The sequence below is a fragment of the Melanotaenia boesemani genome, chromosome 21, assembly GCF_017639745.1.
Source record: "Melanotaenia boesemani isolate fMelBoe1 chromosome 21, fMelBoe1.pri, whole genome shotgun sequence".
Classification (NCBI taxonomy): domain Eukaryota; kingdom Metazoa; phylum Chordata; class Actinopteri; order Atheriniformes; family Melanotaeniidae; genus Melanotaenia; species Melanotaenia boesemani.
In genome coordinates this window covers 11,784,968-11,802,628 of record NC_055702.1, presented here as the reverse complement: position 1 = coordinate 11,802,628, position 17,661 = coordinate 11,784,968, and the positions used below count along the sequence as shown (strand labels likewise).

The 17,661-nt window shown below is 35.9% G+C and overlaps 1 protein-coding gene across 1 annotated transcript; it reads left to right on the top strand.

The window, feature by feature from the left end:
• Positions 1–9,677: 9,677 nt before the first annotated feature.
• Positions 9,678–16,361, top strand: tbata (thymus, brain and testes associated). Its single transcript, XM_041974839.1, has 8 exons — positions 9,678–9,870; positions 12,105–12,269; positions 12,344–12,432; positions 13,570–13,719; positions 14,023–14,104; positions 15,394–15,544; positions 15,635–15,669; positions 16,315–16,361. Exons 1-8 carry the CDS (start codon positions 9,678–9,680, stop codon positions 16,359–16,361), a joined length of 912 nt encoding a protein of 303 aa, XP_041830773.1.
• Positions 16,362–17,661: the final 1,300 nt, after the last annotated feature.

Sequence of the window (17,661 nt, the reverse complement as noted above, 5' to 3'; positions counted from 1 at the left end):
AGGTGTGACAGGTTGGGTTTACGCTGATGAGTGGATCAGGAACTGGTGTGAAGATTCAGGGGAGTGCTGGAGTGGCAGGACAGGGGAGTGCTGCAGGAGTGGCTGAGTGACTGTAACACTTGTGCTGCTTTAACAATACTGTAAAATTTGAGCAATAGCTGTCATGCCTTCTTCAGCTTAGTCGTCCTATCATGAAAGTCCTTAAGAGACTGTTATCGGCTTACCTCAGAAAGCAAGTGAACACCTTTCAGGACCCATTACAGATTACATATTGTAATGGGCTCGGGGATAAAGACCAACAGGTAGCACTTTGATGTTCTTTGCTGTCTCAAGAGCTTGTAATACAATTCAACCTGCTTTATTATGTAACAAACGCCATAAATTACAGGTGGATACCCTTACCACTACCTGGAGTTATGACTTCCCAACAAACAATTTGTGTGCTGCATTGCAACTGTTTCTATTAGTTCAGCACTCTTTCATCTGGTCATATGAGGCTCCACACTGGTGCAGAACCAGTGTGTTTCCAGTTTTAAGGCTCATTTAGAGGTCCAGATGTGGTATTTGTGATAAAACACAATCTAATGATATGATTCTCATTTTATTTCAGTGTTTTAACATGCTAACACTTGATAATTATCTCGCAAAATAAAAGGATCATTGGTCACAAAATGTTGGAGCATGTATTTTGAATTACCTCTAAAGGGATCATAATGCAAAATGACGAATCACACAGAGTGGCACAAACCTACGTCCTATTGCTGCAACAATGGAGGCTGACAGAGAAGCATTAGAACTGTGGCCATGTTTGGTGTAGATTAGCTTTAATAAGTTGAACAGAGTACAGAGCGACAGCTTTTCTACAATAAACCTGACAATTAACTGAGTGAAAAGACAGTTCACCTGTGCTGAATACAAAGAAAGACAGAATACCAGCTGAATGTGTTCTCAAATCCTACACACACATATTTTATGTTAAGTATGACAGCCTATCTGCTCTTAGCAATACATACTGTACACACACACACACACACACACACACGCATATATATATATATATATATATATATATATATATGCCATGGTCTGGGTGAATACTCGATTCTGACTGGCTGGAGGGTGTCCATTAAAAAGTGATAATGGATAATGATAATGGTTATCTTTTCTGTTCTGTTGGTTGTTGTGATTTGTGTTTATCTGAGCTTTTTGTTGAGACTTATTGAGGATTTTTGTTTGGGGATATTAGAAGTTTTGGAACCCATTTGTAACTATTTTATTTCGACTATCTGTGAATAAATTGTCTTACTTCTTATACACCCGTGACTCAACTCGTATGTTCGTTGCCTTACACCCCTAGACATAAGGGTACGTAACAGTTTGACTGCCCTAATACATATATATATATATATATATATATATATATATATATATATATATATATATATATATATATATATATATATATATATATGTATATATATAAAGAGACGTAATAGGCTTGCCCCTATCATAAAGAGTGACTGCCTTTGGATATGTGTCTAACATGGAAGGGAAACATGGAGCAAATGTGCATTTCTGTAAACTAGTGTTAACTTGCAGCTTAACACTCACCAAGGCACAAAGACTCTACCAAGGTTGAAATTATTCATCTAAGTTATAGAAGACACAACAATTTCCTCTGGCCTTTCAACAACCTTCAAATTCATGTTGAAAAAAGAAAGAGAAAAAAAAATTATCATTTGGTCTAGGTCAGGGCTACATAACTCGTAAATTACTAAAGGCTGCAAACCGCCAGGTTTTCTACTTCTTCGTGCTCCAACACACCTGACTCAAATTAATGAGTCACTGTGCAAAACTTGATATGCTGTTGGATCCCTTTGAGTCAGGTGTGTTGGAGCAGGGGCACATTAAAAACCAACAGGATTGCTGCCCTTGTAGGACTGAATTGAGTAGCCATGATCAAGGCTGTCTCAGACAGAGGAGATGATAAAATGCAATGACTGATTCTCTTTAGGATGTTGTTTACATTTTAAGAATTTAGATTAAAATAAGATAGGAAACAAACAGATACTAAGAGTCTTGGTAATGGGAAATGCACATTTCCCCTTATGAGACAGACTGGATTTCAAAAGCAGCTTCTGATATCAGGCTTGGTTGTTATGGGTAATAAATTTAACATGTTTTTTCTGCATTTAGTTCTAATTACTGTTGGCTTAAATTTTATGCCTGAGAGCTACAGACAGGAAGGTATAATATCAGTGACACAGAATGTCACCTGCCATTTCTATTTACTATTTATTTCACTTTCTTTTTTCTTTTCTCTAAATTCACTTAAATTCTAAAGTTCAATTAAATTAAATTAGCATTCATGCTGTCAGAATGGTGACTGTCGGCCAGTCGTCCAGCACCCTTTGTCTTGACATTTAATGAAAAGGAGGGAAAATGTGTTATGAAGAAGAAACTTAAAGACATTAGGTTAAGAAAACATACACAAACACTTATAAGAAGTCATTGCTGATATGATTCATTCTGCTGAGAAAGTTAAGTTTATATGTTTCCTAAAACACAAGCTGCTGAGGCTGGTTTCTCTACATAAAGCCCACTTTGCTCCGATGAGTCAGCTCCAGTGGTCTGAAATTTAGTGTGTTTCATTTGACACTAAATTAATATGTACCTCTGAATACAGAGCCAGTACCAGCCTTTTAAAATAGTTTTCCAGGAAACTAGACAAACTCTGAAATACCATGAAGAATACCTAGAAAATAACTTTTTATGTTGCTGAGTCAGAAACTGATATAAAGGAAGGGAAGTGCAATAAATTTCCTATAAAACAGTTCATTATTTAATATGATTTTATGAGGACTTTAAAGTTTGTTTGGAATGTTGTAAAAATAGACCAGGAAGTACATTTCTAAATAAAATAAATAAAAATAAAGGTTTTATCAGAAATCCAATTTCATTTTACAAATAAAAGATTTATTTATTTGTTAAAAGTCGTCATGATGGATATATTATAACTCACAAAGAGGTTCTCAAACACTGAAAGCCAGAAGTTCATTCATTCTCTGTTTTGCTTGGTTCATTACGGGGTCGCTGGTAAGCTGGAGCCTATCCCAGCATTAAGAGGTGAGAGGCAGGGTACACCCTGGATGGGGCACCAGTTCATCGCAGGGCCAACACATAGGGGACAAACAACCATTCACAATTGCGCTCACTCCTAGGGAGAATTTAGAATCATCAATTAATCTAACATGCATGTCTTTGGATGGTGGGAGGAAGCCAGATTAGTCAAAAAGAACCCACGCATTTGTATACAGTACTTTGTTTCCCGTATGTACAATTAATCTTATCACATTATAACATAAGGTCCCATAATGGCCATATGAAGTAAATCTTTCTTTCTTTCTTTCTTTCTTTTTTTTTCTTTCTTTCTTTCTTTCTTTCTTTCTTTCTTTCTCTTTCTTAAGTCCAGCATCAAAGCCAGCAGAATGATGCGTTGTGAGGAATGAATAAATGTTAAGCGATCATGCAAATAAAACCACACCTCTTCCAAGGAAGAGAAGCAGACAGCACCAGAAGGGGCAGGCAGCCCAGGACACGAACCCGCTGGGGTTCAGCACCTGCCTCAGTGTCCTTGCCAAACACCTCGAAGACCAATGCTCCCTAACTCACCTCCAACCCCTCCACCCACTCTATCACACTATATCATTTTGTCATGACCATGTCGTGGTATGAAATGTTATAAAATATTTCACATGTACTATATTTCATGAACTGTTTATTTTCTGATCACTGATCTGCTGAAAAAGCCTTCAAAGGCCATTTTTTCTTTGTTTGCATGGTTTTCCAATAGTTAGAGAATTGCTGGTTTGAGCCTCGGCTCTGTTGTGTGTCCACATGTTGTATTAATGTGTGGACTGCCACTTGGTTAATTTGGGGTTGTGAAAGGTTAGGCTCCGCGATCCTGCACTGGAATATGTGTGTATGGACAGTGGAGGGATTTTCTTTTTATCTTTATCTTTATGTTTTTGTTTTGTTTTAGTTTTTTGTCTTTTCACATTTCAGTTTTCATCCAAATCTCAATGTTGATAAGGCATTGGGCAAAGCTTTCTTTTCAACAGACCTGTGCTGGGTGGGATGAAGTTAATAATTCTTTCATTATTATAATCCAAGAGTCTGTCAATCACCTGCATACTTCAGAGGTGACTTTTTAAGTTCATCTTTCACCCAGGCACCCCTTAAGCCAGGATAAAATCAGGATGAACCCTTGTGCGCAGAGCAGATAATTCTCAGATGAACTGACAGCAAGGAGAGTGTGCATGCTGATAACAACTGCTGCTTCATCCCTGTCCTGAATGTACATTACTTTCCAGTTGTTTATTGATATTCCACATGTCAGTACATAACATTAGGGAGTCTAACTCATCCACTATCCTTGACATGTTTCAAAGATAATTCTGAAGTTTCTGCAGTTTATCTTTTGCATAATTTCTAGCTTCTTATTTATTCAGTGCAGGTTTGATTTTGGAGGATTTCCAGTGGTGAGAGCTTTTCTTGTGTACAGAATGTCCTGCTGTCTAGTTCACATGGAAATTAGATGGAAATTTTCTGGCATTCATCTGTGATAAAGTACTAATCTTAATTAGTACTGTGTGCAAAGCACTTTTGATTTAACAAATGCTTGATTATTCTTTAAAAATAGAAGTAGAAAAGAAACAAACAGAATATGCAAATCTTTTCATAGTTTCATTACAAATATGTTTAATTTATGTTAACCTTCACTTTAATTAAGAACAGTTCCCCCATTTCGCACATTGCATCAGTGTGTGAGACTGTAGCAGGTAAGCTATGTCTCCCCAGTGCTGCAGCCAGTTAGACATCTATATGACTTGTGTCTGTTTGACATCATCATTAGGACACAACAATCTTTATGGTGGAAATATTATGTAGCTCTGAGACAATGATTTTATCCAAGCAACTTAAAAGTACAGAGATTGGAGAAACCATGCATACTGTTCAAAAGTTACTAGCATAAATGCAGCTGTATCTTTAACCCTTCGAAGGCACAACTGTGTTTGATGTGTAGGTGGAAAAAGAGAAAAATTCTTTGAGAAAAGAATCAGTGGACTTCCTTCAATGTTTCTGCCAAATTTCAACATACTTTATGAATCATATTATGATTCAAAAGGCTGTTATCAATTCTAACAGCAGCAGCAGAAGAAAAAGTAAAAACACTAAATAGAGATTGTTGTACTGTAGGGACTTATTTCTATTATAGCAGTTTAGAAAAAGTACAGAGGAACAAGTAGTTTCCTTTCACAATTTAAAATGCTCTTGTTTGAGTAAGATGTGTGATTTAAAAAATAAAATAAATAAATAAAAAACATTGTTAAGATGTTCAATTTGTATTTCCTGCTAAGAAAAGAAACATATAATAACAAGAAATTAAGTAAAGAAAAAAGACTCTTGCTATAACATTAAAGGTTTTTTTATTTGTTTTTTAATATAAACACTACACCCTGCAGTGTACCCTGCACTTCTAAATATAATGCATTAAAGCGTTAGTAGATTTTCCTCTTAACACATAAATACAAAAACCACTTGTAATTTTGTCATCTACCTCTCAGTATGTTAGTAGCTTACTGGTCTTAAAATATTCACCCACCCCATAAAAGAGACTTGCTGTATGCATGTAATTTATTTATTTATTTTTTTCCATTATTTGCAACACCCAAAACTTCAACAATAATAAATGTGTTTCTTGGAATAGTTTCTGTTTGGTGTATTAGATTCCTCACCCTCACCTTCACTCACCTTCACTCACAACAAGTGTTTTTCTGAGGGTCAGACAAATCTGATTGCATGTTTTCTGTCTATTTGTAAAATTGGTGATGTCGCACTTGCAGTAAATAGCAATAGGTTTAATATGCATGTGCAAATAGGTTTTAATGTCTTTAACAAGCTGATTTTTTCATGTGATTTTGCATACAGTTAATTGACAAAATAAATAAATGTGATTCTGGAAATGCAATAAAAATGGCTGCAAGGGCTCTTCCATACTGTCCTTCTCTCTTGCTCGATATCCAAGAAAATAATATTTTCTGCTGCCTGATCAGTCATCAGTAGTCTTGAACAAACATGTCCAGACACCCAAAATTCATCATATCCCACAGTGACATCTAATCATGTGACTGGTGGTCATACAGTTTTTAGACTTTCAAGCAAAAAAGAAATTCTGCTGTAGGGATGAAGAATGCAGTGGAGGGTCAGAGGACAAGTGAGCTCATAATGGGAAGGGCTGTAAATCACTTTGTGACTGGAAGGGACTGATAAAGTCTCACACTGTCCTATACAAGACTTGTTGTAAAGCAATATAGTCTCATGGCAAAATTGGGGAAAGTCCCCTAAATTTAATTGGTCTACAGAGATGATTTACATATAAAATATATTTACATGTTTAAATATATTATGTAACATGAAGACATAGATGTGGAAGCATGACTCAAACAAAGAACTTCACCCATGTGATGTGCCATGTGTATATTTATTCCTGTCATTGTTTCTATTTTTATTTATTTAATTATTGTTTTTCTTTGAATTTCATGTTACTTTGGACAAATTTATTTAATTATCTATTCAAGTTTGGTCATAGTCATGTCATAGTTTGGATACATATGTTTGAAGGAACCAAAATATGTTCCTTTTTTAATGATGGCTGAAAAAAGATAGCACACTAGGAAAAATGGAAACTAAAGTCTGCTTAATTTGAACTAAGCAAATGATAGATGTCAGATAATTAATGATACTGCAACACTATGATTTTTCCCACTTAAAAATGAATCAAGTACAAAAGTCACCAGAGAGCATCATGGAGGTGGGATCTGCATCTATATTAACACACAATGGTGCTCATGTGTTCAGGTCAGGGAAGAATTGTGTACCTCTGATATTGAACTTCTGGCTACCATGGGTTCTGGAAAAACACTTGACAAATGCTGATGACTCCAGGTCCACTCAGCCTAACTGTCACCTGGTCAAATTAGCTGATTACACCATTTTGCTCTCTGCTCCCATCCTACACCATAGTTCAGTTTTACAGGACTTTATTACCTGGTGTGAGGCCGTCTGTCTTCAGTTGAATTTAACTAAGACTAAAAAGGTGATTGTGACATTTTCAAGCAAGCAGACATCTGATTTATGGTGAGCCTGTGGAGATGAGAGTATAGATATCTGGGTATAGTCTATGACCGCCTTCTTGGGTTTTCCACAAACACAGAAAAGATCCATAAGAAGTGTCGCCAGAGACAAAATCTTCTCAGGAAGGTGAACTCTTTCGGAGTGAAAAAAGACATTTTCTTGACCTTTTATCACACCTTCATTGAGAGCGTGCTGACTTTTCTTTTTTCATATCCTGGTTTTTCTCAGTCAACCTGCAGGATCGGTCATGCTTAGCATCACCACCGTTTGTGTTAAAATCACTGGACACCCTGTTAGAACTCTGGCTGCCGTCTGTAGCCAACAGTCTGCACAAGTCGCATTATTATACAGGACCCATCACACATCTATACTCTGCTTTTGAGAGGCTCCCTTTCAGGTGGCAGGCTGCATTGTCGCCACTGCAGAACACAGAGAAGACGGTCCACCTTTGTCCCCATTGCAGTCCAGCTCTTGAACACTAACCCCACTCTGTTCAAATATAACACTCCTGCCCCTGAATGTACATAGCACTTTATCCTAAGCACAAAGCACTGACACTGACAGCAGGCAGAATGAATGTATTCTGATTTTAGCACTTTCTGTATGCTTTTACCACAGTGCATGTCCTTATATTGTCTAATGTTCTGTCTGTCCTTTTGATGTTGCAGCTCCTGTAACCTTTTAAATTGCCCATTGGGAAAAAAATAAAGTGATTTCAGTCTTTTATCAAGGGTTTTCTTTGTCCACGAACTGACTGAAACATCTCACCCTACCTTTTTTCATGTTAGCTCTTGAACGTAAAAGCACAGAATACTGAATGCTCCATTAATCTGACAGTTCCTGTCCATATAGTACCTTCCTGCTGTGTTTGCCCCTGAGTCAGAAACATACTGCTTACAGAAATATGTTTATCCTTAATGTATGCTGTGCATGTCTCATGTTGCAGTGCAGGAAATAAAAGGTGTTTTCTTGCATTTTTCTTTTGTTATTGCTGCACAAATCAGTGCATAAAGACCTCCTGTTTTTCTGTGTTCAATCCAATGTGAAGTCTGAGATGGAGATGTGAATGTCGTTTTGTCTGCTGCAAAGTAACCGCATCCTTGATGGATCATTCCCAGCAAGCATCATTAAGATGAGATAAATGTCAAACAAAAGGGGACCACAACATGTAGGACCTGCCTCTCAGACAGCAGAATACTCTTTAACCTTTTTCCAGAAATAGAGTTTTAATGTTAAAAAAAAAATTGTATTAAGCATTTAATACAGAAAATTGGAACTTCTTGTTTTACTGTTGGCATTTTTGTCAAATATTTATTTCCTTATTTCAATTGTTATGAATGTCGAAATAGGATCAACATCAAATTTTTCAGGATGAAATGTCAAATTAGCAATGAAAGGGACATAAAAACTTTTAAAATATAAAAGTGTATTTTGAATTTTTTTCCAGTGGTTAAACAAAATAGCTCTAAAGCTAAGTAGACCAAAACGTTTGCATTAGCCTTTCCTTAATTGAAAAAAACAATCATACCTAATTGTTAGTTATTATATTTAATTATAACATATGTCCACAATCAGTATAGTCATCTGATCACAATCTGTAAAAACAGAATAGAGGCAAATAATCAAAGGTTCATCAAAAGAAACAGTTTCGTCATTTTTGCTGAGAAACAGTTTAATCTTCTACAGGGAAAATGTGCATCTTTGCTGCATTTATGAGAATGCAAACAGAAAGCTTAGTAAATGATGCAGTTCTCTGATGCTTTCATTTGCCACAGTAGTTCTGTCACTATTCATTTAACAGGTCTGTCAAATCTCTCTTCTATACATAAATCCTTTGTGTGTAATTCTAAAAATGCAAATCCTCATGAAACATTTCAATTTTGTAAATGAGTAGAAAGACAATGCAGACAAAGATTGGTTAAAATACATTAAACTGCATCTTGTTATGAGAGGTGCTTCTGCCTGCTGTCATTCATCAGCTTAATTTGAGCTTTTCTTAGGAGACAATAAATCTGTAATCAAACAGTTAGATTTTAGCTGTTTTGCATACATAAATCCTGTGGATATGAACAGGTTGTGTATGCCAACAAACAGATGCCATTGTTTAGTTCAGGTTTCTAAGCAACAAAGGCAACACAGAGCTTTGAGTACCACAGGATTTGAGCTGGAGCCTGTTTTTAGAGGTAAAATCTTCAAGCTTCTTTATTCTAAATCTGGAGTTATTTTTATAAAATATATCTTTCTGGCAGACAGCAAAACACTCACTTTATCTTTGAGATAAATGAAGTTGGATGAATCTCAGTCATGTACTTTGTTAGGAGTTAGTCTTTGAGAATCTTAAAGCATGCGCAGTAAAGAAAAAAATTAGAACATTAAAGTTTTGCGTTTTTCTGTGTCATCGTCTCACAAAGGCACTCAATCTAAAAGCTTTTCTTTAATTTTCTCAGGTTAGAAGCAAACCTTCCAGTTTTCATTTAGAAATGCTGAAGAAGACCAGTTCAGACTCCAGGGAGACGACAGGAGAAAGGAGCCACAATAAAAATAAACAGGTTCCGTTTACTGCTGAATTTGGTAAACTGTTGACAAAAAGCAGTCCAGGCTTTGGTGCTTTGAGCCAGCATTCATTCTTCTCCCGACACAATCCTCATCCACACAGAGTGAGGCATATTCAAGGTGAGCAAAGAAGCTGAACATATTCTTTTTTTTTTATTAAACTACAGTTGCATATTCAGTTAATTAGATTGACAAAGCAAACATTTCAGACCAGCATGCAACCCTCTGTTGCAAATAAATGTTTTCTCATATGTGTGTTACAGATGTCACAGATATTTTGAACCTTTGTTGATCATTTTTCTGAATTATCAACACATCACTCTACCATTTGCTTTGCAGATAACCATATATATGCAAACTAGATGACATCTTCTTTTGTCTGTGATTGGCTGTTAACATCCATCATTACTCAAAAGACGTGGAAATGATCAAATTATACAGTTGTTCAATATATACAGCAGCAAATATGACACATGGAGCGCTGTTGTCAGCAGATTTATTTTCAGATTTTTCAGACTCTTATTTGTGTTCTTATTGTAGCAGGCAGCTGTTTACATCTGTACATATTTAAATATCTGCAAGCTTTTATGTCTTACCCAAAGGTGTTAAACTACAACAGAAATGGATTCAGTTTATTTAGAGAAATGTTGCATCCCATCAGAAATGTTCACCTCACAGGTTCATATTACTATGAAAAGACTGTATTTACAACATATTCTTATTTTGACTGCAGGCAGACAATTCTTAAACTTATTAGAAAAAAAATCTGCATGAATAACTTAATATTAATGAATTGTTACTGGGTAAAACTGCTTTCTCTTTTTGATGATCCCTTTACGCTCCTCTGAATAGGAGTCTAGTATATAGGCTTTGGTTTTTTCATCGGTCTTATTGGCTGCAATAGTGAAGATGTGCATTAAGCATGCCTCATATGGTTTGCAGTCATGAACTCTTGCAGCTTGTTTAAAAGAAAGAAAATGGTTTACTAAAACTAAACTAATACCCTGAGATTTAAAGTACTTTCAGCTTACACTTTCCTTTCTACATATTTATAAAGATTTTTCAAGGAAACCTGTTGCTGTTTTGTTGGATTTAATTAAAATGGTCCTATCTTTTTCACCCATTTTCTAGATGCAGAGGACTTATATATGTATATGTTATGTATGTATATACACTGGGATGGTCCTGGTTAAATATCAGCTAATAAAAAGAACAAAACAAAAAAAACAAACAAAAAAAAAACCATCTGTTTGAGTACTGGTAACTGGTAACCAGTCAAAGCTAATTATAGCTAAAGCTTATTCTTTCTTTTGGCAGAAGAATAAGTTATTAGTAAGTTCCTGATTCTTACCCTCTACAGTTACAGATATTTCCTCACCACCTTCTCAGGCACAAACAACAGCAATATGAAGGAGATGTTTGCAGTTGTTGGTGAAATATTGTTGCATCCCCCAGGTTCTGAAGTTGTCTTAAGTCACTTTCATGTATGGATGATTGCTTTGAAAGGTTCTAGAGCTGCTCACTTTCAATTTATTATTGGGTTTATTGTGGTTTACCAATCCACATCATTTAAACTATAGGACATATGTAAAAAATAACAGAAGACATTACCCTTCCCATTTCTACTTCATTAGGAAGTTCCATCTAGTGGAGTTAACCTCACATGTAATTCAAGCTATCTTTGTTAGCACAGCAGCCAGCTCTGGAATAGACTTCTTCCTTTCAGAAATCAGATTTGATGTAGCCAAACATCCCCATGGTAACACATCAACATTTTTGAAGGAGCATTTATAGCTTACACGAAGAGGGTTTCATAAATCATATTTACTTGAAACTATAGGTTTTGAATGCCAAACCCTTCATGTGCATATTTAAATAAACAGAAGTGGACATGGGGAGAAAGCAGCAAGTATATTTGTAATTTTTGTAAGTGTTGTACATTTTACAACTGAGGTGCATAATATCTTTTGTACTTAGCCTCTCTCAGTTGTTATCTCTTTTAGAGCATATGCAGAGTGCCTAAGACAGTGTAGGTCTGACTAAACATATATATATAGAGGAGTATTTACATTTTTTTGCTATAATAGCTTCTACAAATAACAGCTAACTCAATTCTACTGCTGTGTATATTTTCCAGGATTAAACATGTAATCTTCTCTGTGTGTAGAGCCCTCTAGTTGGTTGCAAAGTGGCACACTGTCTCCTTAATGGGAAGTCAGTGGGGAATAAACAATGTTAAATTACAGGATGGGCTTTAAAATGTGCAGACATCACACAGAAAATGTAAAGTAACTGGCTTAATGTCCAATATATAGTCCCATGGTACCGGCCCAGTGAATGTTGTCTCCCCACAGGACTAAATGGTAGACCCATTTGCACGGTGAGAGATGACTGGTTTGTCACATCTTCATTATTTCCACATCCACTTCTTAAGAGCCACGTCATCAGTAAAGCACCCGAGCCAGCTTTTGCCTCTCCATTTGCTCAAAATCTTGCCTGCGGAATCACAAACAAATCTGGTAAGTTAAAAGGCACATAAATTAATGTTGGTAGTGTTTTTCCTAAGCCTTAATGTTTCCTCTTTATTTCATAGCACTTTTCTCAGAGGCCTGGAGGGATGAACTGAAAGAACTAGCCACCAAAGTATCTTTGTCTTCTCAGACACAAAAGAACAGAACAGAGGTATTTTTTAATGAAATATGTGTGTTCTGATATATTTCCAATGTTAGCTTGTGAGCCTGTGTAGACCCTGGCAGAGCCTACAGCAGCATGTGAATAGCAATTACTATGCAGTACATGAGAATAACACCACTGATGTCAAAGTACATTCACCTGTGGAGTCAAAAGTAGACCCACTAAAAAAGGTTGTTCATAAACCCACAACAACCCTTAACCAATCTAGTGAGTGGAAATAATTTGGTATCCAACTGAGTTTGCAATAAAGGCATTTTTGAAGTTTGAATTTCTAAGAAAAAAACAAGAATTTCTAAGAAAAAAAAAAGAAATGATAGATTTATAGTTCAATATTTGGCCCATATTAAAGCAAAAAAACTTTTACAGACACTTAGCGTAAAACTGGATCCAACTGATATCAGCTTTGATATAACAGAAAATTGAACATTTCATTAATCAATAGCAAAGTCAATCTAGTAATCTCAACCAATCATCAGACTTTGAATTAAATGACAGACTGTCTGAGGCGGAGATCAGCAATATTATGAGAGACAGGTTCAGCACCATGAATCATGTTTCACACAGAACAATACAGATGCTCAGCACAGATGTTTTCATCATGCTCTTACCACTCAACAAACTTCTATACCCAAAGAAGAACTGTGGAATAACCAACCTGTACAGGTACTCTATAAGTTCATTTTTGAGAAAGGCAACTTGAGCTCAACCAAACAGATCCAGTTTAATATTTCGCAACTTACTTCAACATCTGCAGCAGACAACATACTAAAATACTGTTAATAAAAATGTAATTGTGTTTCTTTTCTCTCTCTCTCTTCTTTTTTTCCCTATTTGGTCAGCAATCAGTCCTAGCAAACAGTTGTATCTGCATGACATTGTCTAGGTAGTTTGGTCCACTTGAAAAAAGTGCAGTATGAAAGCAAACCAAACCAAAGAAATTGAACCGATCCTATCCTGGTGTGAATGCATCATTTGTTAAATAATCAACATGCTAGCATTCATGACCATTTAAGGCTGTTAATGTTGGTATTTTGCTCATTTGACCACGTCACTCATGCAGCTGCTACCATGAGTGCATGGTTCTTAAAGGTTCTGAGTAATAAATAACGTTTTAATTTATTCTAGAGCCAACCTAAGGAAGAACTCATCCGTCGAAAGACTCAATATTCAGCTGTAACTGGGAGAATCATTCCTTCATCCACCATGTCTTATCAACGGAAATCACAGCATCAGCGTGCAAACTATCCTCAACCATTCCACGATCAAGAACTCACGGTGAAATGCTGCAAAGCTGATCTTCAGCACCTCAAAAATTTGTATGCTGTAGTTGCAAGTTCAAAGGCAGCACAGTTATAAAAAAAGATTTTAAAAAAGGGGGGGTTAGATCAAAAGGAGACTTCTAGCATAGTAAAAATTGACACATGTCTTTGGGTCAAGGTTACACTTCATTTGGTCTGTTGCTAGAAAATACCCTCCAGCACAACTCATGTCTTGAATAATTTTAAGAAACTAGTTAATAACTTAAAATGATGTGTTTTGCAAGCTAATGTTGTAAAGGTCTCCTGCTTCTGTTGTCAGGTTCTGGAGTTACTTTGTCAGATCCTACAAACAGACTCTCTGTCCGCAGTGCAGCAGTGGCTTCTGCTTGCAGGTGAAAGAGGTGAGATGTCTTCTCGTGCATGGACAGTAACATCACTATTTACCACAAACATTATGGTTCTGTTGTAATGCAAGTCATTTAAAAGATCTGACTTTATCCCAAAGACCATCCTCACACGTTGTGTTGATGGTGTGACATCATTTATCTCTTTGGGGTATCTTAAAAAACTCTTTTACAATTGACTGTATATTTTACATCTAGTTTATTACAACTTACATGTAGAGTACACAAATATACAGCAGTAGCTATAGCAATGTAAGCTGACACTATCTCTTGAAAACATGCCACATTTAGCATCTAGGGCATGCTCCAGTATTGTCACTGTAAAAAGTACTGTTAAAGATCATGATGATTAATGTATTGATATAAATGTCATGGTGTATGACTAAGACTTAGCCAGCTGTCAAATTTCTTAGTGAGACATTACTTGTCTGATAAATATCTACAAATGTCATTTATTGTTTTGACAAAAGAAAATCTTGGTGCAGAGAATTCCTAAATGTATATAATTATGTTTTCGATGTAACATTGAGACAAACTGTTGATTTAATTTGCTTTTTTTTTTTTTTTTGGTGTGTGTATTTTTTTCTTTTTTTTTAAAGTAATTCATAGCTCTTTGTCACATGCTAAGTGTGGCAACAAATCTGGTGACACACAAGTTACAAAAAGCTATTTTACATTTACATATGTCCACTCTAAAACTGCTTTAAACATTATTTCTGCAAAGTTGAAATAATGTAGACAATACAACACTTAAGTTTGTGTGAATACCTCATAGCTTCAACTTAGTGGTATGAATAAATTCTGTTTAATAGCTATTTTGTCCATTTCATGCTGACATTTTGAGCTGTTTGACAACAACAACTTGTTGCACTTAATTAAGTAAACAAATGGCAACAACTTGAGACCAAATTGTTTAATTTTTGACTGATGCGTTCCTAGAGGGATAATTATATTTTCGCTATTATAGCTTGATAACAATCAATTAATGGAGTTATGACCTTAAAGAACATTATAAATCAGTTAGTTAAATGTTCTACTGCTGCTGGCTGCAAATTATTGTGAAATCTTCCCTTTTAAGGAAAATCAATTAATGTGCAAATATTTGATAAAGTTTTCAATTTTTGCTTTTGCTACTCACATTCTATTAAACCATTCATTTACTGCTTTCACATTTACTATTGTTAATTAGCTTTTTTAATTGCATTGGTTTTCAGCTGTCTTAGTTAACAACAGCATAAAACACTTTTGTAACTCTGCTCATGTTGCATTATGTGACTCATCCACAGAAAAAGATCTGGTGATGGGAATGATCCGAGAAGCTCTGGATGGTCTTGACCTCTCACACCATGATCGTCACAGCTTCCAGCAGCCCAATTTTGGTGCATCTGGATACACTCCATCATATAACCAGCCGTGGAGAAAATTATGGAGAATGAGGTCAGAGTGATGTCTCCCTTTGTCAGCTGCATTTTGATGCGAAGATGTTCATTTCAAACTTAATGTGCTTATTGTTATTTACCTCCATAGCTCATACCAACCAAGTCTACGCAATGAAAAACCAGGTAATTAAATAGTTTACAACTGCGAGGAACACCTTTTCTGCTTTTTTAATATTAATGGGTATTTTCAATGTAGATATCCACCTTTCGCTTTTTCTGTGTCTTTGAATTAAGTGACAGCTGTTTTAGCCAAGACTTTCAGTAAGCATGAATTTCTGATGGCACAGTAGGAGACATCATTACATCTTCAGCTAGCACCTCATTTAAAATGCTCTTTTTCTGTCTGAGAAATTGCCTTCATTGATTTTTTTTTTTTTTGCAATAACGATGCAACAATCAAAGCAGTCAGTCCTTATATATTCCAAAAGATTAATCCACTACACAAAATATTTAGATGAAATTTTAATGTTTTGTGAATAGCAGTCATGTGTTCTGAAATTCAACAAATGATCTGTACCAGTGTTGAGCAGCGAGCTGCCAAAAGTAAAGACACTGTAAGCAGCAGTAAAGCAGGGCTGTAGGTCCTACAAATCATCTTGGGAATTTTGTTATGTGGGACAGCATTAGATGTGTATCAAATTGGCTTCTTTACCCCCTCACTGCAGGCAGCAGTTGGGCATTGCTGCTAAAAATGAGTCTTCAGATATGCATGAGTGGAAGTGTTTCTCTGCTTTTCCATAGATCTGATTTGTGTAATCTGATTTGCAGAAAGGATCGGAGAGGCAGAGGTTCTTCAAGTCCATACAGGACCTTAGGATCATCTTCGAGGTTTTCCTCACCATGGCGAATGTGCATACATTTGTTTATTTCATGATAACTTGTCTAGTTGTTTTTGTTTTTTTTAATGACAAAATCAACTCCCTTGTTTTCTCAAAAAAAGCAAACACAGAAAGTGTCCTATACAGTATATAGTACAAGTTATATTGACCAAAATGAATTTTGATTGCATAGACATTTCACCCAGTGTAATCAAAGTTGACTCGGTTATTTGTTTTATATGCTTGCTTTCATGAAAGAGTGAAAACCAATAAAGACATTGAAGCATGACTATTTTCAATCATATCCATTTTTTTAAAGAAGTATTTAGTATTCTTATAAAGAATACTATGTATGCAACAACAAGTCCTCAGTTTGCACATAACTCTGAGCTGAGAGAAAAACACATGGAAGGAGCTGAACTTCTGAAGAACATACACAACTCTCCTCACATCCACACAGATTGATCCAAAGACTATTCCTAAAGATACCTTTAATTTCACACCATCTAATTCCCTCTTTTTTCTTTCTTGTGGAAGTTTATTTCAAATCAAATTTGATTTATGAAGTATTTTTCATGCATACTGATAGATAAAGTGCTTTACATTATTAAAAACAAACGTATGCAGATTAAAAATGTTTAAAAAGCCTTCAAAACACCAAAGTATATAAAGTAGCTATTAAAAACACTTACACCTCATTGTAGTCTCTTTGACCCACAACCTCACAAGTGTTCACACACAGCTAAAGTGCATAGACACTACACTACAGCTATAGGGCTGCAGTGCAGGACCTGCAGTCACACAGACATGGGCAATCACCGTGGCAACAACCCTGCAGAACGAGCATGCAAAGCAACTGATCTGTAGGATCCTCACTGTAGAGTTAATATTGTTTGGACCAGTTAGAGTGAAATAATAGATGGGAAATGCTTCTTCTTTGCAATAAGAAGTTAAATTGACACTATAAAAGGTGTCCTGTAACAGTGACCGCTACTGACCACTGTCAATGTGGAGCACTGCAGCCCCCTCAGCACTATTTTTACAGCATCCCTACCAGCTGACTAGCTTTCTGAGAGTGTCAAAAAAGAGGAAAATGGAAATATCAGTCTAACAGATGGAAAAGACGTCATATGCAAGGTGTTCACAGGCTACTTAAATGTCAGAACACTTACCTTTTTAAATGAGTCAAACAATAACTTGCACAGAGTGTTCAGATGGAAGAGAAAGTGCTGTGACATTTTTATCACTGAAACAGACATGAAAGTTATAATGCCTTCATATTGTAGTCTTATTAGAT

What these genes read in the sequence shown, in the direction of transcription:
- tbata (XM_041974839.1), top strand. Translation starts at nt 9,678, where the DNA reads ATGCTGAAGAAGACCAGTTCAGACTCCAGGGAGACGACAGGAGAAAGG. An exon ending in CAGAGTGAGGCATATTCAAG is followed by an intron (nt 9,871 to 12,104) that starts GTGAGCAAAGAA and finishes GTCTCCCCACAG; the next exon opens with GACTAAATGGTAGACCCATT. An exon ending in AGAAAATTATGGAGAATGAG is followed by an intron (nt 15,545 to 15,634) that starts GTCAGAGTGATG and finishes TTACCTCCATAG; the next exon opens with CTCATACCAACCAAGTCTAC.